Genomic DNA, 22,343 nt, shown 5'->3' with positions numbered 1-22,343 from the left:
TGGATAGACTTGAAATCCAGATATGATCACCATATAATGGTGCTCTTACCAAAGGCCTATATGATTGAAGGAACCTAAAGACCCAAGACTATAAGTCTGTGGATGAGTATAACTCGGTTCTATTCATAATAGTCTCAAAATTGAAACTGTGTGGAGAAACTATCATATATGCTAACATGTTAGAGAAGAAATTATCTACATTCCACAAGCAATGTTTTGCTTCAGCAATAATACCGAAAAAAGGGTTCCTCCACATATTCAAATTTAATCTTTTGTTTGTTGCTTGCTAAGCAAAACAATGAATTACTCATGAGAATAGTGAGATGAGGCCTCCTGAATTTTAAGGCATTACCTAAAGAACATATGGCCACAGAACCATATGAAAGATGGTCCACAATCATATTGATTGGTTGAATTTATGATATTATGACCAACATATATTATTAAAAAAATATATGTTGGTCATAATAAAATATGTAACACAAATTTTCTAAACAAATATTATTGATAGTAGTTGATCCCATTAAGCTAGTAAAAACTTTGTTAGTAGTTGATCCCATTAAGATTAATGTTTCTTCACAATTTTATGTAAGTAAATGATTTGTAGGAGATTTGAAATATGTAATTTCTGTTTGTATTTTTAAAAACTAATCCAATATTTGTATTTTCGGTTTATTGAAATCGATCTGTGTTTCTGTTATTTGCCAAAACTAATCCAAAGATTCAAAATACAAACAGAAACTAATCTAACGTATAGTACCATGCTTGTTTCGCAGCTTAGTGACAAAAGACTTCATTTCATATGAAAGTTTTGGTCTTTTTTTAAGAATATTCACCGAGTAAAGTAACTATAGTATTTATTATGGAGTTTGGTGGGGTTTTGTCTGTCCAACTGTCCAGCAATAAATTTGATTTATTTCTAAGCTTTTTTAAATAACGCACTCCAACCCTTTTATTTTTGACGAAACACTCCATTTTTTGGAAGATTGTATTTTAATAAAAAATAATATATACTTCTACGGTTCTACCCGACATTTCTACATAACTTCATTTAAAAAAAATCATTTTCTTTATTTTAAAAATACAAATAGAAAATTTAATTAATTATACAAATATTTTTAATTTTATACCAATAATCTATCCAAATAGCATCAGTAGTTAAATTATCACATATTTTATACATGTCATTTTTAATCAAGATATATATTTTGTATTGCAAAATATTTTCACCAATAAAATTTTGTAATGCTTACTAGTGAAAACCATACATTCTCACATAATCTATGAAGTATATATATATATATATATATATATATTTAATTTTTAACCATTGTTTTAAAAGCCAGTCAAACCGTAAATCATTGATATATTCGGTTACTAGTTGTATGAAAAACCATCTTTTCAGTCAAACCGAAAAATGATGAAAAAGAGTCAGTGAACCAAGTACCACAAAAATGAAACGCTTCAGGCATATTTATACCTAAAATATTTCAACTGAACGAAAAATTTCATAGATATCTAATATCTAAAATATATATTATATACTAACTCTTTTTGTTAGATTGCAGTTAAGTAAAAATATGAAAATATTTACAATATTTCTAATTTTTATTTTATTTCAAGGGAATTAAGTAGTTTAATTTATATTAACAAGAAAAGAAAATATAAATTATAATTTTATTCCATCTTTGGAATTTGATTGATTAATTTGCATTTAATCTGATTAAAATTGCATAAATCATTTAGGATTAATTAGTTACATTTATTTTTGATTAGGATCTCATTTATTCTGATTGTTGCATTCATATCCTGATTTCAATCATCATTAAAAAAAAGCTTTCAATCAATCATCTTTAATTGCATTTAGTTTTCAATCTTCTTTCTTAATTTAAATTTGATTCGATTTTTTTTTTCAAAACTTAAAAAAAAAATTCTCTTTTAGAATTTTCAAATTTAATTTTCATAAATAAATAAAAATATATATATTTCAATCATCAATTGCATTCAAATTTGATTTCTTTTATTTCTAAGTTTCATCTTTTTCCTTTCAATTCTTTTCATTTCCCTTTGCACTTGATCTTTCTTTCTTTCTTGTCTAACAGGAGACATGGGAAACCTGAACCAGAATGGTATACCAAACCAAGCTGACATCAATGCTCAGCTACTAGCCGGCCAAGCTCAACTCACGGCCGCCATGGCTGCTATGACCGAGCAACTAGCTCGGATGGAGGAAGGGAACCGTGCTGATGATCCGTGAGCCAGGGGAAGAAACCAACCTATCCAAGATGATCTTGAGCCCCAGTCTGATGAGGACAGTTCTGATTCTGAACCACCCGACCGTGAGTCGAGCAGCCTGAGATGGAAGAGGTGGACGAAGGGAACATCGGATCCAAGGTGATGGGAGTCTGATATCTTGTGTTTTAAATAGATTTTATCATTCATTTATCATGCATTTTGATCATCTAGGATAGCATTTAGACTTGTTTAGTTTGCATTGCATTGCATTTGTTCTTATCAGGTGATGGAGATGCCAAATGGTGACTTTGGAGCAATTGGAGGTGGATTGGAGGCAAGATTGGTGTTTTTCGAGTTCATGGTGTGATGACCAAGTGTCCCAGCGGCTTCATGTGACAGGCAGCGGCATTTTGACCTTGCAGGAAGCCGATGCACATCACCCAGCGGCCTAGCGTCACCCAGCGGCCTGGCGTCCTGACGAGAAGCCGGTGCAGAAGTTCTGCTGAAAATTCTAAGTGTTGGAGCGGCTTTTGGTGCAGCGGCTTCACCAGACCGCTGGAGAAAATCGACCCTCCCTGCCCGACTTCGAGATGTTGCAGCGGCTTGGTGAACGTGACGAGAAGCCGGTGTGCATATCCCAGCGGGTTTCTGCACTCCTCAACGGCTTTTTGTCAGCGCCAAAAGGCAGTTGCGACCATTTTCATAGTTAGCATTTGAGAGTTTATCAGACTTGTTTTTACTCTTTTATCCTTATGTTTCTAGCTACTATAAATACTTTGTAGACCTAATCTTTGTAATCATCTCATTTTCTCTCTAGACTTTGCCTCATTTTGTAAAAGCTTGAACCTTTTGATTATCTAAGGAATTTCTTCATCTTATATCTTGTTTCTCTTAATCATTAACATGATTAGCCTTGAATCCCATATGGATTTGAGGTTTATCATAGAGATTAGAGAGTAGACACATTTTGGATTCATGGGTTAGGGTGATTAAGGGTGATTAGTGAAGATCTAGGGTGTTTAGTGTTAGATCTACTTCTTTCTTTGCTTGTTGAGGGTTTTTAATGCTATTTTAGTCTTGATCATACTAAAATAGATCCTTAGACATTTCCTGCCCGAAAGGTGTATGATGAAATGTCTGAACCAACTCTTCAATGCTTTTAGTCTACTTTGCCAAAGAGATTTGTTGTTAAAGAGGCTAAGATTGCTATTAGACTTGTCCATAATGATTGCTTTATTAATATTCAACCGAAGAGATTTGATGCTTGAATTACTAAAGCAAATGAGCATTCATCTTGAGAAAGAGCTTGTTTAGTGTTGTGTCTAGGCATAAGGAAAGTGTTGATTTGATAGTTTGCCACTCTAGCTTGGATCTTAGTCACCCAAAATCAAGTCCCTAGTCCCATGAGTCCACCTTAGCATTTGATTGAGTTCTTGCACTAGTTTCTAGATTGGATTTGAGATCGCCTTGTTCATATTAGTAGGTTCTAGCTTGTTACCATCATCCATCTTCTCGTTTGCTTAGATTAAGAGAGTTTGTGTATTCTTGGTGCTATAGATCACTAGTTCTCTGTGGTTCGACAACCTTTTATACTATCATTTGACTTGGGAGCCTTGAAAACTTCCAATATCAAATTGGCGCCGTTGCCGGGGAACTAGTAGATTTATCATTAGGATTTCAATCTTTCTTGAGACTAAGCTTTATTTTCTTGCTTTGTTTTGCTTTTGTACAGTTACTAACCTTTTCTTCTAGCTTTTGTTATTTGTAGAGATGGCTTCAAGTTACCATGGGGAGCCACAAGAAGAGGAAGACACATTTGAATATCACATTCAAGATGACTTTGATGCAAGTATACTCACACCAGCACAACTTGTGATGTTATATGAGCTTCAGAAGGAGTACCCAGGTTCGGCAAAGACATCCCTAGCACGAAGGATCCGGTTGGAGCTTATTAAGGATCGAGCAGAGCTTGAAGGAAGGGAGGTTACAAAGTATGAGTTTAATGTTGCCTATGACCTTAAAGAGGTAATGGATTGGGCTCCACCACTCCAGCTGGAAGGTATAGAAATTTCCATTTTAGAACTTCAATTTGAGAAAATATGCTCGCCTTGTGGTGAAAACATTGCCCATGATCATGATTCTCTTGTGCTCATCAATGAATGTCTTGATCTGATATGTGAAACTAGGAAGCTAGATGAGTTGAGAATAGAAAAGCTTGCTAGAGATCATATTGAAGTTTGTTTTGACAAGAGCTATCTATGTGCTTCATTTGATCTCGAATCTGAGTTTTTGATTCTTAATGAACCTAGACCTCTTCTTTCTCTTGCTGATACAGGGGATGAGCTTGATGTGGATAAGCTCTTGCTTGAGATAGAAAACCCCCTTGTCAAAAATAATCATGAGAATGTGAACATTGTGTTTTATTCAGTTGATGGAGATAGAGTTGACTACTTTGTTAAAACCTCGTTTGAACCAGTAGTTGACTTTATCTTTCCACCAAATGCATTTGATTCTCATGCCTATTTAAACATCAAAGAGCATCTCATATTTCATGATTCATCTATAGTGAAGCTCTTTGATGAAAAATCTGTCTATTTTCTATGGACAGTAGTGTGCTCCTTTGCGCACTTGGTTTCTTGTTCTTGTAGGAGAAGGACCAAAGGTGCATTGGCTCAGCCTTTTGATACCTATGATTAGCATGCACACAAAGTCAAGCTAGAGACTTAAAACAAGCTCACTTGGGAGGAAGTCCCATGTTTATCCATTGTATATATTTTTTTTTTTTTATCTTTCTTTCTTTTAAGTTGTTTAATAAGTATGGTTGAGATTTTCAGGTTGGGTGTATCTCTAGATAAGAGAAGTCTTCATTTCCACTTCAGCCTATGTTTACCGGTGCAACAAACAAGAGGCCAAGGGTCCTCTACCACCCAATTCAGACAATAAACTCCAAGTATGTGCCACTCTACCCTTGTAAATAATTAGTTATCATGTTTATTTCCTTCCCTTAGATCTCTTCTTTGAGCTTACTCTCACACAAGGGACTGTGTGAAGTAAGTTTGGGGGAGAGTCTACTATCTCACATTGTTTTTTGTTTTGTTTTCTTGTCATGAGTCTCATGCATTGCATTGCATACTTATTTGCATAAAAAAAAAAAAAAAAATTCTAGAAGCATTTATATTGCATTCATGCATTGGGAGAAACCTTGTAAAGAGCACATGTCTAGAACTCAATTTGACACCTTAGTTAAACATATCAAATAGCTTGAGCATCTCTTAAAAGAGCTTGTAAGTTTCGAGCCTTGAACTCTCTTCTTGAAACATGTTGCTTGCTTGATATTGGCATTGCTTTTGAAAGCCAACTCCAATTTGAACTTGAACTTAATGAACTTAATCTCTCTTGCATATGGTCACTTGCATACTTGATCATGGATCTCATACGCATTTGGGTTATCTTATTCCATTCATTATCCTTTGTTAACCCAAATGGAACTCTCCTACCCCTAAACCCTTAGCCATTCTTTGAGACCAACATTGATTTGCTTGAGTGAGGCCTTCTTTTTGATAGCTTGTCATGTGCAAAATCTTGAGAGTATTGGGAGCGACATAGATTTGTTCTCATCTCTTGCTAGCATAGGATCCTCATTTGAGTTAGCATCTAGGATGGTTAGTGGGTTTGTTTATTCTAAAGTTTGTTATCTTGGGTTTGGGAGAAAAGAAAGATGAGAAAGATGATCAAAAAGTTGAGAAAAGAAGCCACTAAGGATCAAAAATAAGAAATCTCTAGATTTAGTCTATTTGAACCTTCCCCCAATATAAAAAAAAAAAAAAAATACAAAATGATGAATCAATAAGATGGTGGGAAGGTAGATAGAGCTAAGAGTTGTGGAAAGTTAATAAAAGATCCTTAGATGGTTTTGTTAAAGAGTTCATGAGGTGAGTGTGATAAAGTGGGTTACTTTGGGTATTGGGATGAATGTGAATAGGGGTGAAGCTTGTTATATCACTTAGGAAAGGGTAGAATGATGAGAATGGATCTATGTATGCATAAATTGCTCCTGGTCTTAGATAAATTTTGCATAATGATCAAGCTCCTTGTTCTTGAGTGATTGCCACTTTGAAATGATTTATTTGAGCCATTGTTTTCATTCACATTTGACCACTTTGTTCACCAAGCCAAATGATTAGGATCATGTGCCCATTTGCAAGTATTCACCTTATGTGTTTGTATAAATGAATGTGAGAGTTGGTCTAAAGAGCTTGTTGATGGATAAGCATTGCAACTTGTGTAGAAGTATAGGAGTATGGATAGGTCTTGAGAAGCTAGAGTGTAATAAAAATTCTTGCTCATGCTATTTGCTATATTTTCCTTAGGATGTCAAGTTGAAGGCTAGAAAGTGTTTCTTTTGGTTATAAGCTCTCATTTTCAAACCTCTTCTCCAAATAAGTTCTTGAAAGTTTACTTGTGGACAAGTAAAGGACAAGTTTGGGGGAGTTGATATCTTGTGTTTTTAATAGATTTTATCATTCATTTATCATGCATTTTGATCATCTAGGATAGCATTTAGACTTGTTTAGTTTGCATTGCATTGCATTTGTTCTTATCAGGTGATGGAGATGCCAAATGGTGACTTTGGAGCAATTGGAGGTGGATTGGAGGCAAGATTGGTGTTTTTCGAGTTCATGGTGTGATGACCAAGTGTCCCAGCGGCTTCATGTGACAGGCAGCGGCATTTTGACCTTGCAGGAAGCCGATGCACACCTAGCGTCACCCAGCGGCCTGGCGTCCTGACGAGAAGCCGGTGCAGAAGTTCTGCTGAAAATTCTAAGTGTTGGAGCGGCTTTTGGTGCAGCGGCTTCACCAGACCGCTGGAGAAAATCGACCCTCCCTGCCCGACTTCGAGATGTTGCAGCGGCTTGGTGAACGTGACGAGAAGCCGGTGTGCATATCCCAGCGGGTTTCTGCACTCCTCAACGGCTTTTTGTCAGCGCCAAAAGGCAGTTGCGACCATTTTCATAGTTAGCATTTGAGAGTTTATCAGACTTGTTTTTACTCTTTTATCCTTATGTTTCTAGCTACTATAAATACTTTGTAGACCTAATCTTTGTAATCATCTCATTTTCTCTCTAGACTTTGCCTCATTTTGTAAAAGCTTGAACCTTTTGATTATCTAAGGAATTTCTTCATCTTATATCTTGTTTCTCTTAATCATTAACATGATTAGCCTTGAATCCCATATGGATTTGAGGTTTATCATAGAGATTAGAGAGTAGACACATTTTGGATTCATGGGTTAGGGTGATTAAGGGTGATTAGTGAAGATCTAGGGTGTTTAGTGTTAGATCTACTTCTTTCTTTGCTTGTTGAGGGTTTTTAATGCTATTTTAGTCTTGATCATACTAAAATAGATCCTTAGACATTTCCTGCCCGAAAGGTGTATGATGAAATGTCTGAACCAACTCTTCAATGCTTTTAGTCTACTTTGCCAAAGAGATTTGTTGTTAAAGAGGCTAAGATTGCTATTAGACTTGTCCATAATGATTGCTTTATTAATATTCAACCGAAGAGATTTGATGCTTGAATTACTAAAGCAAATGAGCATTCATCTTGAGAAAGAGCTTGTTTAGTGTTGTGTCTAGGCATAAGGAAAGTGTTGATTTGATAGTTTGCCACTCTAGCTTGGATCTTAGTCACCCAAAATCAAGTCCCTAGTCCCATGAGTCCACCTTAGCATTTGATTGAGTTCTTGCACTAGTTTCTAGATTGGATTTGAGATCGCCTTGTTCATATTAGTAGGTTCTAGCTTGTTACCATCATCCATCTTCTCGTTTGCTTAGATTAAGAGAGTTTGTGTATTCTTGGTGCTATAGATCACTAGTTCTCTGTGGTTCGACAACCTTTTATACTATCATTTGACTTGGGAGCCTTGAAAACTTCCAATATCAAATTCAATTTGATAACAGAACTTTTCAGGTCCCTATCAAATGTTGTAGTGTAAAAGATTGTCGAACCAATCCTAAGTGATTCTAAAGCAAAGGGAATGCAAGACCATGCTTAATCTAAGTGCAATCAATAAGTGGAGTGAAATGAACTAAGAACTAGAGTAGAAATGCAATAAAGAAATGATCTTTGTTTCTCAATATGAAGCAAGAGGACTCATGGGATTAGGGAATTGACATTGGGTGATCAAGTTTCAATCTAAAGGTGGCAGCTTTTCAATCAATCTATCAACCTTAAGCCTAGACACAATCCTAAACAAACTCTATCTCTAGATGAATGCTCATTTGCTAAGGTAACTCAAGCATCAAATCTCTTTGGTTGAATGTTACAAAAGCAATCATGGAGAACAAGTCTACTAGCCATCTTAACACCTTTAACAACAAATCTCTTTGGCAAAGTATGTTAAAAGCTTAGGAGAGTTGATTCAGGCATTTCATCAAACACCTTGTGGGTGGGAAATGCCTAAAGCTCAACTTTTGAGAGGCTAACTCAAAAGATGCATTGAGAATACTCTACTAGCAAGGAACAAGAGAGATCTATACTAAAACACCTTAGATCTAGCTTAATCACCCTTGGTCTCCCTAATCCATGAATCTAAAAGGAGTCTACTCACTAATCTTCATGATTAACCTTAAACCCATGGTTGATTTAAGAGAAATCATGTTGAGAAGCAAGTTTAATCCAACAATTACAAAGAAATGAGAAGAAAAGAGACTAAAGATTCAATATTTCTTCAAGGTTTCAATGTGTTCTTAAGAGAAAACAAGATGATCCCATCATTAGGGTCTAAAGAGTATTTATAGTAGCCTAAAAACGAGCTGGGTCGACCCAACAAACCTGGGTTGACCCAAGATAATTTGGGTAAAAGTTGGTAAAAACAGATGTGAGTATTTTTTCTAAGTGTCACAGCTGGTTTTTGACGCGTCCAATAAGCCGCTGGAGGTGCAAAAAGCCACTGTGACATCACAGCTGGTTTTTGACGCGTCGTCACTTGGCCACTGCGAGAAGTCGAAATTGGACAGGGAGGGAGTTATTTTCCCAGCTGGTTTTTGACTTGGTACATTACACCGCTGCAGAAGGCCGCTGTGACACTTAGGCTCCATTTCGTTTCTCGACCAAAATCACTCTTTTTGCATCAAATCAAGCTCTAAATGCTTCCAACTCACCAAATGACATCTCCATCACCTAATATAGACAAATGAAGTGCAATGCAACCTAAACAAGTCTAAATGCTATCCTAAATGATCAAAATGCAAGATAAAAGAATGACAAAATCTATTAAAAACACAAGATATCAACTCCCCCAAACTTGTCCTTTACTTGTCCACAAGTAAACTTTCAAAAACATATTTGGAGAAGAGGTTTGAAGGTGGGAGCTCATAGCCAAAAGACACCAAAATACTCAACTTGACATCCTAAAGAAATATAGCAAATAGCATGAGCAACTCTCTTATTACACTCTAGCTTCTCTAGGCCTATCAAGATACTCTTATGCCTTTACACAAGATGCAATACTCATCAACCAACAAGTCTTCCTACCAGCTCTCACATTGATTCACACACACATACACAAGGTGGATTCTAACAAATGGGCACATGATCTCAATCATTTGGCTAGGTAAACAAATGGTCTAAAGTGAATGAAGAGAAGGGTTCAAATGCATCATTCTAAAGTGGTTATCACTCAAGAACAAGGAGCTTGATCATTATGCAAAATTTATCTAAGATTAGAAGCAACTCATGCATACATGGATCCATTCTCATCATTCTACCCTTTTCCTAAGTGATTACAAGTTCTACCCCCATTCACTTCATTCCACAACCCAAATAGCAACTCATTTTCATGTCTAACCCAATGAACAAATTTCTCTTTTTCTTTTATTTTTACTTAGCCAACAAGGGACAATCTTTGCTCAATGCTTAGCTCTTACTTCTCTTTTCCCTTCCCCACTATCTTATTGATTCTTCTTATCATTTTTTTTTCTTTTCTTTTCTTTTCTTTCTTTTTTTTTTTTTTTAGGGGGAAGGAGTCAAAGACCACAATCTAGAGCTTTCTTTTCTTTTTATTCTAAGGTCCCTAAGGCTTTTCTTATCAATCTACACTCTTTTGTTCATCTTTCTCAACTTTCTCACTATCCAAACCCAAGATACAAGCTTATAAAGGACATAAACCCAACCATCATCCTAGAAGCTAGCTCAAATCATGATCCTATGCTAGCAAGAGATGAGAACAAATCCATGTCGTTGTAGTATAGTGGTAAGTATTCCCGCCTGTCACGCGGGTGACCCGGGTTCGATCCCCGGCAACGGCGCCAATTTGATATTGGAAGTTTTCAAGGCTCCCAAGTCAAATGATAGTATAAAAGGTTGTCGAACCACAGAGAACTAGTGATCTATAGCACCAAGAATACACAAACTCTCTTAATCTAAGCAAACGAGAAGATGGATGATGGTAACAAGCTAGAACCTACTAATATGAACAAGGCGATCTCAAATCCAATCTAGAAACTAGTGCAAGAACTCAATCAAATGCTAAGGTGGACTCATGGGACTAGGGACTTGATTTTGGGTGACTAAGATCCAAGCTAGAGTGGCAAACTATCAAATCAACACTTTCCTTATGCCTAGACACAACACTAAACAAGCTCTTTCTCAAGATGAATGCTCATTTGCTTTAGTAATTCAAGCATCAAATCTCTTCGGTTGAATATTAATAAAGCAATCATTATGGACAAGTCTAATAGCAATCTTAGCCTCTTTAACAACAAATCTCTTTGGCAAAGTAGACTAAAAGCATTGAAGAGTTGGTTCAGACATTTCATCATACACCTTTCGGGCAGGAAATGTCTAAGGATCTATTTTAGTATGATCAAGACTAAAATAGCATTAAAAACCCTCAACAAGCAAAGAAAGAAGTAGATCTAACACTAAACACCCTAGATCTTCACTAATCACCCTTAATCACCCTAACCCATGAATCCAAAATGTGTCTACTCTCTAATCTCTATGATAAACCTCAAATCCATATGGGATTCAAGGCTAATCATGTTAATGATTAAGAGAAACAAGATATAAGATGAAGAAATTCCTTAGATAATCAAAAGGTTCAAGCTTTTACAAAATGAGGCAAAGTCTAGAGAGAAAATGAGATGATTACAAAGATTAGGTCTACAAAGTATTTATAGTAGCTAGAAACATAAGGATAAAAGAGTAAAAACAAGTCTGATAAACTCTCAAATGCTAACTATGAAAATGGTCGCAACTGCCTTTTGGCGCTGACAAAAAGCCGTTGAGGAGTGCAGAAACCCGCTGGGATATGCACACCGGCTTCTCGTCACGTTCACCAAGCCGCTGCAACATCTCGAAGTCGGGCAGGGAGGGTCGATTTTCTCCAGCGGTCTGGTGAAGCCGCTGCACCAAAAGCCGCTCCAACACTTAGAATTTTCAGCAGAACTTCTGCACCGGCTTCTCGTCAGGACGCCAGGCCGCTGGGTGACGCTAGGCCGCTGGGTGATGTGCATCGGCTTCCTGCAAGGTCAAAATGCCGCTGCCTGTCACATGAAGCCGCTGGGACACTTGGTCATCACACCATGAACTCGAAAAACACCAATCTTGCCTCCAATCCACCTCCAATTGCTCCAAAGTCACCATTTGGCATCTCCATCACCTGATAAGAACAAATGCAATGCAATGCAAACTAAACAAGTCTAAATGCTATCCTAGATGATCAAAATGCATGATAAATGAATGATAAAATCTATTAAAAACACAAGATATCAGAGTCCGGTCAGAAGGAGGTTCCGTGATGAAGGAGTACCTTGGCAAGGAGGCAAGGAACTCAAGCTAAACCCACCTACTTTTTCCGGGAAGGTTAGTCCGGATGCTTACATTGAGTGGGAGAGACGTATGGAGTACATATTTGAGTACTACCACTACACTGATGCCAAGAAGATTGCCCTAGCCGCAGCTCAGTTGACTGATAATGCTCTAGCCTGGTGGGATAGAGAAGTAGCTGATGCCGGCCGAGTCTATAGGGTTGAGACTTGAGATGAGATGTGATCCAGCTTCGCACCAGGTATGTTCCAACTTATTATCAAAGGGACTTACAAAATCATTCTGGTAAATTGTCTCAGGGAACTAGGTCTGTGGAAGAGCACTTTGAGGAGTTTGAGTCTCTCAGAAACAAGCTCAAGACGTGTGAACCTGATGAGACACTCATGGCACAGTTCCTAGACGGCCTACAAGATCGTATTGCTCGTAAGGTGGAGACACAGCCGTATGAGAACTTCAACGATCTCCTCACTTTGCTATCCATGGCGGAACAACACATCAAAAGGAAGAATATGTCCACGGCCAGGAGCAAGACCACTTGGCCACAAGCCAGTTCCAAAGGTAAATCCATAGAAGTGGAAAACCGGTTCAAGAAGAACCAAGCTGAGCCGTCCAAGACTGGTCAATCCGACCAAGGTAAGTCTCAAGCTCAAATTCAACGGACCCGTGACATCACTTGTTTTAAATTGCAGGGAAAAGGACATTATGATAGAGATTGCCCGAACAAGAGAGTGATGGTTCTTAAGGCCGATGATGAATATGAATCTTAAGATGAGGCTGAGGTAGAGGCAGTTGCTTCTGATGAGGAGGTGGTTGATTATGCTGACTCTGACGAGTTATATCTAAATATATAATTGCCATGTGATGTGATCTTGAAAACTTTGAAGAATCAAGCTTTATATAATAAGTTATAAGAAAAAAGTATTTTAAAAATATTTTAATCTATAACAAAACTATCTTACAATATTTTATGTATCTTATAATTATTTTAAACCCACGTTTAAAAAAATTAATATTATTAAATAATTATTTATATGGAAATATTTGTTTTTTTACAGTTTTTTAGTTAAGACTTTTGAAAGAAAGAAAACTAACTTTTAAAATTCTTTTGGTTTATTTTTTCAAAATGAAAATTGTTATTTAACACATGTCACAACCCTAAAATATATAATTGACATGTGTCGTGATCTTGTTAATTTGTAATTTTGAAAAACCAAACTTTATATAATAAGATATCAATGATAATAGAAATATTTTCACTTGAGTTTTATATCATATGATTATTTATCCATACTATGAGTGAGAAAGAAAACAATTCTGAATATATGTATTTGTATTTTTCATATCATGAAAAACATATCATTTATATCTATAATTTCTGTTAGTTTTTAAAAGATTTTACTTATAAAAAAATCTTATTTTTACATGTATCTTGTATTAATACACTTACAAAGTTGGCAGAAAACGTATTTATAAAATATTTATTTATAGATATTATTTACCCCTAGTGAACCTTTTCGGCTAGATACGCCACTGGTTGTGTCATATCTGAAATCAATCTTTAGACTTTTAAAAAAAAACAGATTAAAATAGCTATCTTTGGAATTCCCGTCTACTGCATATCCATTGATCATAGCTGTGAACGAAACTATATATCTGTATGTTTCTTTAAATATCTCTGAAGCTTCTACCATACTTGCGCATTTAGAGTACATATTAATCAGAGAGCTACGAGCAGTGGACTTTTACTCTAAACTAAAATGAAGAGAAAGTCCATGAACTTGCTTGCCCTGATCAAGAACTATCGTGCATCCTGAAACACTCAGTAAACTAGCAAGAGCCAAATACTTTAAACCTTCTGCTTAGATCCATTCCATTGTATTTTCTAGCGTCAAGCATCTACGAAGACTCTGAACGACGTTGTTTAACTCACAATCACTTTGGTTTAGCTTCTCTCCCGCCAAGAACCTCCTAGACACGGTTCCTTCAAGAACCGTGCTATAACCAGCAACGACCCGAATCTTTCTCTCCTTCACCAACTTCCTCATCGACGCTACATCTTCCCACGATTTGTCTGCAGCAAAAACGCTGGACGCTAGCAAATACCCTGAAGAACACAAGGGTTCAAGCTCAAGAACCTCAGCTATTGCCTCTGTTGTAATGATCCCACTTTTCAAACGGTTCCTGCATCCACTAAGAATCGATCCCCATGCACTAACCCCCGGTTTCATGTCTTCTGGAAGGTTCTTGATTAGTTCCACTGCTGTATCAATCTCTCCAGCTCGGCTAAGCATGTCAACAAGACAAGAGTAATGCTGCAGCGAAGGTTTGTTGTGATCTTCAACCATTGATTTGAAGAACATGAGACCTTGCTTGATCAATCCCCCATGATTACAAGCTGATAAAACCGCCAGATAAGTCACCGCGTTTGGTGTGTACCCTTCTCGTTTCATTTCCTCGAATGATGCTAATGCTCTCTCCGGTAAACCGTTTATAGCGTATGCTGATATCATCACCGTCCAAGAGACTACGTTTCTACTAGGAGCTAGATCGAATGCTCTCCTCGCCATTTCTATGGCGCCGCATTTTGCGTATGCGTCAACAATGGATGTATCAACTGAGATGTCACTCGTGGCTAAGCCTCTCCTGATAGCTATTCCATGTGCCCATTTGGATTTTCTCAAGTCTGCTGAAACAGAGCATGCGTCAAGAAGATTAACCATGGTGATGGCGTTGGGCTTATCCTTCATCTTACAGAAGATTGAAATAGCTTCGTAAGGTCTTCCAGAACGGGCTAATCCAGAGATCATTGTGCTACATGACACCACATCCTTGTAGGCCATCGACTCAAACACGGTTTTTGCATCATCAACAAGACTGCAGCTTGTATATGCATCAATCAAAGAGCTTAAGGCAACTTCGTTAGACTCATATCCATGCCTGATCATCACGCAGTGTATCGACTTACAGGGAAATGGCTGCTCAAAGAACTTGCAAACCTGAAGAAGACTCACGAGAGTAACTTCATCCGCTTCAACTGCTTCCTTTCTCATCAAACTAAACATCTTAACAGCCTCTTCATATCTTTGGTTGTGTACAAACCCAGCCAAAATCGAATTCCATGAAACAATGTTTCTACAAGTCGTCTCATCAAACACTCTAAACGCTGAATCAACATCAAATCCTTTGGAATACATATCGATGAGCGAATTGCGCACAAAAACGTCCCCCAAATCAAACCCTTTACGTATAGAAAACCCATGAACTGATCTTCCCACATCAACATCCTCAAGAACAGCACAGCCCTTGAGAACATTCGTTACAGTTACACAATCAGGCTCTGTTTTGGACTCACGAACCATCTCTCGGAACAACTTCAGTCCACAAACAGGTTCTTGGCTCTGCACATAACTTCTAATTACAACACTCCATGAAATAACATCTCTTTCAGACATTTCGTCGAACAGTTTACGTGCGCTTACCGAATCAAACTCTGCATATAAAGACAATATCGAATTTTGAACAGATGAAACCCCATAGAACCCAGAACGGATCACGTAGCTGTGAGTCTTCTCTCCATCAATATAACATCGCAAACTACGACACGCGTGAATCACAAGAACCAATGTGGAGACGTTAGGCTCAAAGCCCCAAACTCTGGACTTGGAAAACCACCATAGCCCATCTTCTTCAAAGCCATGATCGAGAAACCCGAAAACGACGACGTTCCAAGAAACAGAGTCTCTCGAGGTCATAGAGTCGAACGCTCTTGTCGCGGAACACAAGTCTCCGCATTTCATGTAGAAGTCAGCGATGGAGTTCCCGACAGAGACAAAAGACTCGAACCCTCTCTTGCACAGACTCGCGTGGACGCATCTGCCTTGCGACAGCCACGAGAGCTTAGCACAAGATTTGAAAACGATGGGGAAGAGGAAAGGGTCGTTGAGTTGAGTTTCAGATGTCTGTATTATCTCTGAGTAACAAGACAGCACTTCCCGCCATTTACCGTTGGAGGAAGCTTGCTTAATCCTCGAGGACAAAGCTTGTAGCTTTGCACACATGTGTGATCCCATCTCTTCAATCTTGTGTTGTGAGAGTAAGGTCACTTATATATGAGTTTAAGCAATTACAGAACACTACACATGTAAATTGTCTTGTATTTTGGTTACATGTAGTGAACATATGAATGGTGTTCTAATCATCTTTAACGAATGCAAAACCCGAGAGATGTGAAAAAATCTCAGGAGTTTAAAACATCACCAATGAGCTCAATATTTTTAGTTTAGCTATCTAATTGAAGAAAAAGAGTTAGAACTATTTGTTTGGTGGGTTGAGCCAAACCAGTGCAGTAGTGCAACGCATGGACGACTCGTGAAAGCCCCGATAGCAAGCTATCTTAACGGGTTTTCCCCCTCAAAAAATAGAGTTAATATCTTGTAGACCCGATGATCCACATATCAGATATTAAACTGATAAGAACAGATACTACACTTGATCTTAGCCAAAAGGCCGAGAAAGGTATGAGTTGAAAGCAAGACCATGCTTCCTTTTTTATTGTGCAAGGCTTATGTCTAACTTTCTGTACCTTACCGATGTGGGACATTAGAGATAACCTCTCCTTAGTTTCCTTCAACCAAACAAACTACAATGATGAAAACATTTAGGTGGTGGTGTTAATTAAAAAACAGCGATCTATGTGAGGAACATATCTTATGGAGAAGGATTTTGACAGCTTGAGCGAAGATGGAAAACTTCAAAAGATCATCTTCCTTGGAAAACAAAAATGGAAGAATATGGTTTCTTTAATCTCTTTTGCAGTATACGTCAAAAGATGCTATTTTCATATCCCTAATAGACTTGTATTCATATTCTGTGAATTGATTGTTGTCTGTGTCCATTTTTATTGTTCCTATATTAAATATTATAGACACTTATTTTCCTCCTATAAGCCTGAGTCGTTGTTAAACAGAGTTGATCTATATAACAGCTTCTCTACGTTTCTGGCTTCTAATTAAGATGCTTATATCTTGGCACTTGTAACCACTGTATCCATGTAGTTGGTGTGTGATATGTACAGCTTTGGAGCTACCATCAGGTTTGTCTTTTGGTTTCATGTAGTATGTACAGATATGAGTGGTAGTCTAATCATCTGCAAAGATTACTAAACAGAAAAAAATATCGGGAGTTCAAAACAACACAAGTGAGCTCAATATTTTGGGTTTAGCAGTCTAGTTGAAGAAAAGAGTTGAAGAAAAGAGTTGAACTATTGGTTTGATGGGTTAAGCCAGATCCGTGCAGTAGTGCAACGCATGGACGACTCGCAGAAATCCAGATAGCAAGCTATCTTTATGAATTCCCTCCCTCAAAAAATAAAGTTAATATCGTGTGATCCGATGGACCACATATCAGATATTAAACTGATAAGAACAGATACTACACTTGATCTTAGCCAAAAGGCCGAGAAAGGTATGAGTTGAAAGCAAGACCATGCTTCCTTTTTTATTGTGCAAGGCTTATGTCTAACTTTCTGTACCTTACCGATGTGGGACATTAGAGATAACCTCTCCTTAGTTTCCTTCAACCAAACAAACTACAATGATGAAAACATTTAGGTGGTGGTGTTAATTAAAAAACAGCGATCTATGTGAGGAACATATCTTATGGAGAAGGATTTTGACAGCTTGAGCGAAGATGGAAAACTTCAAAAGATCATCTTCCTTGGAAAACAAAATGGAAAGAATATGGTTTCTTTAATCTCTTTTGCAGTATACGTCAAAAGATGCTATTTTCATATCCCTAATAGACTTGTATTCATATTCTGTGAATTGATTGTTGTCTGTGTCCATTTTTATTGTTCCTATATTAAATATTATAGACACTTATTTTCCTCCTATAAGCCTGAGTCGTTGTTAAACAGAGTTGATCTATATAACAGCTTCTCTACGTTTCTGGCTTCTAATTAAGATGCTTATATCTTGGCACTTGTAACCACTGTATCCATGTAGTTGGTGTGTGATATGTACAGCTTTGGAGCTACCATCAGGTTTGTCTTTTGGTTTCATGTAGTATGTACAGATATGAGTGGTAGTCTAATCATCTGCAAAGATTACTAAACAGAAAAAAAATATCGGGAGTTCAAAACAACACAAGTGAGCTCAATATTTTGGGTTTAGCAGTCTAGTTGAAGAAAAGAGTTGAAGAAAAGAGTTGAACTATTGGTTTGATGGGTTAAGCCAGATCCGTGCAGTAGTGCAACGCATGGACGACTCGCAGAAATCCAGATAGCAAGCTATCTTTATGAATTCCCTCCCTCAAAAAATAAAGTTAATATCGTGTGATCCGATGGACCACATATCAGATATTAAACTGATAAGAACAGATACTACACTTGATCTTAGCCAAAAGGCCGAGAAAGGTATGAGTTGAAAGTTAGGCCGTGCTTCCTATTTTATAGTGCAAAGCTTATGACAGACTTTATGTAACTTACCGATGTGGGACGTTTAGAAATAGCTCACTTAGTTTTTTTATTTTTCGACAAAACAAAGTACAGGGAACCCAGAACTCATGAAGAAAGATTGAGTGGTGGTGTTAATTGGATCTCTCAATCTCAGCGATCTATGTGGGGAATATATCTTATATGGAGAAAGGTTTCGTTTATTTGAGAGCTTGAGCAAAATGGTGTGTCTCTACAGAACTTCCTAATTATTAGTCACTATGGGAAGGTGTTGTTAAACAGAATGGTAACAAGAGTTTCTCTAAGTTCCTGGCTTCTAACTAAGAAGCTCATATATTGACTTCTGCTGAGGGCCGTGCCTCAGTGGAAGCTGGTCAAGCATTAGCTTGAGGGCCAGTCTGCTTAAAATTAATTTAGGGGCCAAATAGTTTAAAAATCAGCTAGTTCATATGGTAATATGTGTTTGCCAACATGTGCAATGTGCTGATTTCTAAGCCCAACTTTGGTTTCACTATACAGTTTTGTGTATTTGTTTTTTAAAATTGTGTTTGGGGCCAAATTTTTTTTGTTGTTTCTAATCTTATATAAGTCAGGCACGGCCCTGGAGCTGACTATATTCGTAAAAAGATCGATTGGACTATTCATCTAGATAACTAATAGTTCAAAACTTTCTTAATCTCTTATAAAGCATCTACAAACACACACAACAACACATTTACTAGTTACAACACATTTACTAGTCTTGTCTTTTGGTTCCATATAGTATACATACGAACGGTTATGTAATCATCTTCTTAACGAATACAAAACCAGAGAGAGAGAGAAGAAAAAAGAATCTTGTGTTTCAAAAACAACACTAGTGACCTCTAGCCACAGTTTGCCTCGGTTGAAATGTAGACAGATGCTCCCTTCGATAATGGCTTTGTTGGTGACCTACGGTTGGGGAAGCTCTAGTGGTCCTTCGTTCCAACGGTTTCTCATTGGCAGCTACAATGAGTTCTAGCGATTCCACCACTTCTGTCATCGATGGACGGTTCTTTGGTTCCGGTTCAAGGCATTTCAGAGCCAGTTGGGCCACTCGGAAAGCCGATTTGAAAGGGTACTTTCCTTCTAGACGAGGGTCCATTATCCTCCTCAGTTTTCTTCTTTCTGAGAGATGAGGCTTGATCCAGTCTGTTAGATTGTGTTGACCGGTGGGACGGGTAGGATCAAGTGCGTGTAAACCAGTCAAGATCTCAGCTAAAACAACTCCAAACCCGTAGTTATCACTCTTTACATACAAGTGACCTGTCAGGAACCAAACACAGTTTGTATTCAAAAACCATAAAGAAGCAAAAGAAGATAAAAGACATTGTACTTTTGTAGTACCTGTAGCAACATACTCTGGAGCTGCATAACCGTGTGTACCCATAACCCGTGTTGTGATGTGAGACTGACTAGCAGAAGGACCTAACTTAGCCAATCCAAAATCTGATAGCTTTGCGTTAAATGACTGCAACAAAGATCAAACAAGTTGATCTCACTCCACACTTGTATATATCAAAATCCATAAAGCCATATGTAGTTTACTTACACTATCAAGTAGAATGTTAGAAGCTTTGAAGTCTCTATAAATGACTTGCTTCTCTGAAGCGTGCAGAAACGCTAAGCCTTTAGCTGCTCCTATTGCAATCCTAAGCCTTATTTCCATGAGAGCGGCTGAACTACAGAACCCTCTGGAGAAACAGAAGCAGCTTCAAATCAGTGGGTAGCATTAAACCATAATAACATCTAAAATGACTTAAAAGTAAGAAGATGGTTCTTTACTTCGGAAGAGATGATTCTCTAAGCTTCCTTTCTGCATGAACTCATACACCAGAAGCAACTCGTCACCTTCCAAGCAGTATCCCAACAGCTTCACCAGGTTCGGATGAGAAACCCTCCCAAGAAAGTTCACCTCACACTACACAGAAACAAAGAAACAAACCATCCAATAAACAAACAGAACTCCTCACTGCATACCATTGATATAAGAGTTTTACTCTACTCACTTGCATTCCTCAAATCCTTGGAAGCTTTCGGAGTTAAGTTTCTTGACAGCAATCACAGTTCCAGTGCTGTGACTACCAGGCCCTTTCTCCTCAAGCCAGCCTTTGAAGACTTTCCCAAACCCTCCTTCTCCAAGAACGTTCTCAGACTTGAAATTTCTGGTTGTAGCTCTAAGTTCTGCAAGGCTGAATATCCTCAAGTTCGGAATGGGAAGTATCTGACCCTCAGGGCAAGCATCTCCACCACTTCCAGCAGAGAATCCACTTGTACTAGATATGTTACTTCTTGATGTTTCTGTAGTCGTTGACTTAAACGGACCTGTTTCAATTAGAAACACCATTTCAAAACAAAAACCATTCCCAGAACACTCAGTCACATAACAGATCACAACAAATACTAATGGAACAGATCACCACTTGATCTCACAGAACTATAAGCACAACAAATCCAAGATTCTCGGAACAAACAGAGTACATAAATGATAGGCAACGTATTACACAAGTTGAAGTGAAACCTATTATAGACAGATTACTCCAAAGAAAGAAAGAAAAAGAAGAGATTTTGAGAAGACAAACCTGAACTGATATTACCAGTAGTGGTAGGTGTTGTTGTTGTTGTTGAAGGAGATTTAGATGAAGAAGACCAGCAAAGCCCCATACCGACAAACAGCCAAACTCTTTTTTTTTTCTCAATTATATAGATAGACAACTATCTCTGTTTATACACTTTTTTTCTTTTTGAAAAGATTTTTGTTTATACACTTCTTGTTCTCAGGGTTTTACACAAGTCAAGAGAAAGAACCAAAAAAAAGAGGGTGTGAATCTAAAAACAGAGACTGCTTTACAAGAAGACACAGTACTAGAGGATGGATAGAGATCGGACAACAGCTACCGTTTAAAACTGGGTGTGAAATGATCAGAGAGACAAACAAAAAAGAAGATATGTTTTTCTTCAATTCGACGAAATTGCTTTTATTTGTCATGGAGAGAGAAGAGAAGCATAAGAACGTGGTTACTTTGTTACCATGTCACTAAGAGACGAAAGAGAAGACTAAGTCTTTGAAAGAATGATGGTCCAAGGACGCAAGAGGGAGGAGCAAATGAGAGGTTTATGGTCAAGTCAACTTAAAAGAAAAAATTGTTTCGTCCGCCACCTTTTTAATGGGAAATCAATCAATTACACCCAAACAATTCTCAGCATTTTCTTCATCATTTTACTTTTCAACAAGTCACTATCTTTATCTGTTTGAAATAGTGGTATTTGAATCTAGATAGTACTACTAGAATGTATACAAACCGCTTACTTGGTATTTTCGGTATATTTACTACTTGATTTAGTTTATACGATAGTATATAAGTTTTTGTTGTACTAAATTTGTTAAAAGTGAGCATTTACAGTTTTAAGTAACTGCTAAAAATGACAGAATTGCAAGTTATTGTCATGCCTTATTATTTTTTGTTACTTGTAAACACTTTACAACTTACTTGATAATCATTGTAAGTTATTAATATTTTTTTTTGAAATTCCAAGTTAAATAACTTTATTACTTATAAATGAATATTTCACTGCTTTCCTATGTTTTAGTTAATGTAGGGGCAAACTATAAGAAAAAAAACTCTAAGATGTTTCTATAAATATAAAAAAATTATTTTAATATAACTTAGGAAAAAATGTGTTCACATAATAATTTTATTTTAATAAGAATTAATTAATTGTATACACATACAAAGATAACTAATTTAGTGGTATTTGTTTTCCAAACTTGTAGAATCAGTAGAGAAATGAAGGTGTAATTACA

At 37.2% G+C, this 22,343-nt stretch overlaps 2 protein-coding genes and 4 non-coding genes across 6 annotated transcripts; 1 reads left to right on the top strand and 5 right to left on the bottom strand.

Moving 5' to 3' along the window:
• Window positions 1-10,472: 10,472 nt before the first annotated feature.
• TRNAD-GUC (transfer RNA aspartic acid (anticodon GUC)) lies at window positions 10,473-10,544 on the top strand. The gene has a single exon. It is a non-coding gene; the product is annotated as a tRNA-Asp (tRNA).
• A 3,086-nt stretch (window positions 10,545-13,630) lies between these two features.
• On the bottom strand, window positions 13,631-16,281 carry LOC108809704 (pentatricopeptide repeat-containing protein At2g17210). Its single transcript, XM_018581861.2, has one exon. The coding sequence runs from the start codon at window positions 16,134-16,136 to the stop codon at window positions 13,926-13,928; it is 2,211 nt and encodes a 736-aa protein (XP_018437363.1). The 5' UTR covers window positions 16,137-16,281; the 3' UTR covers window positions 13,631-13,925.
• Window positions 16,282-16,388: 107 nt separating this feature from the next.
• Window positions 16,389-16,585, bottom strand: LOC130497363 (U2 spliceosomal RNA). The gene has a single exon (XR_008936355.1). It is a non-coding gene; the product is annotated as a U2 spliceosomal RNA (small nuclear RNA).
• A 752-nt stretch (window positions 16,586-17,337) lies between these two features.
• On the bottom strand, window positions 17,338-17,533 carry LOC130497359 (U2 spliceosomal RNA). Its single transcript, XR_008936352.1, has one exon. It is a non-coding gene; the product is annotated as a U2 spliceosomal RNA (small nuclear RNA).
• A 753-nt stretch (window positions 17,534-18,286) lies between these two features.
• On the bottom strand, window positions 18,287-18,482 carry LOC130497358 (U2 spliceosomal RNA). The gene has a single exon (XR_008936351.1). It is a non-coding gene; the product is annotated as a U2 spliceosomal RNA (small nuclear RNA).
• Window positions 18,483-19,174: 692 nt separating this feature from the next.
• On the bottom strand, window positions 19,175-21,629 carry LOC108805937 (probable serine/threonine-protein kinase PIX13). Its single transcript, XM_056987616.1, is given in 7 exon segments — window positions 19,175-19,804; window positions 19,886-20,009; window positions 20,091-20,203; window positions 20,206-20,232; window positions 20,324-20,459; window positions 20,544-20,863; window positions 21,121-21,629. Coding segments are annotated over 7 exon segments (1,233 nt in total). The 5' UTR covers window positions 21,203-21,629; the 3' UTR covers window positions 19,175-19,373.
• Window positions 21,630-22,343: the final 714 nt, after the last annotated feature.

Source organism: Raphanus sativus, chromosome 6, assembly GCF_000801105.2.
Source record: "Raphanus sativus cultivar WK10039 chromosome 6, ASM80110v3, whole genome shotgun sequence".
NCBI lineage: Eukaryota > Viridiplantae > Streptophyta > Magnoliopsida > Brassicales > Brassicaceae > Raphanus > Raphanus sativus.
Note: the sequence above shows the minus strand (reverse complement) of the source record. Positions and strands in the feature narration are given on the sequence as shown.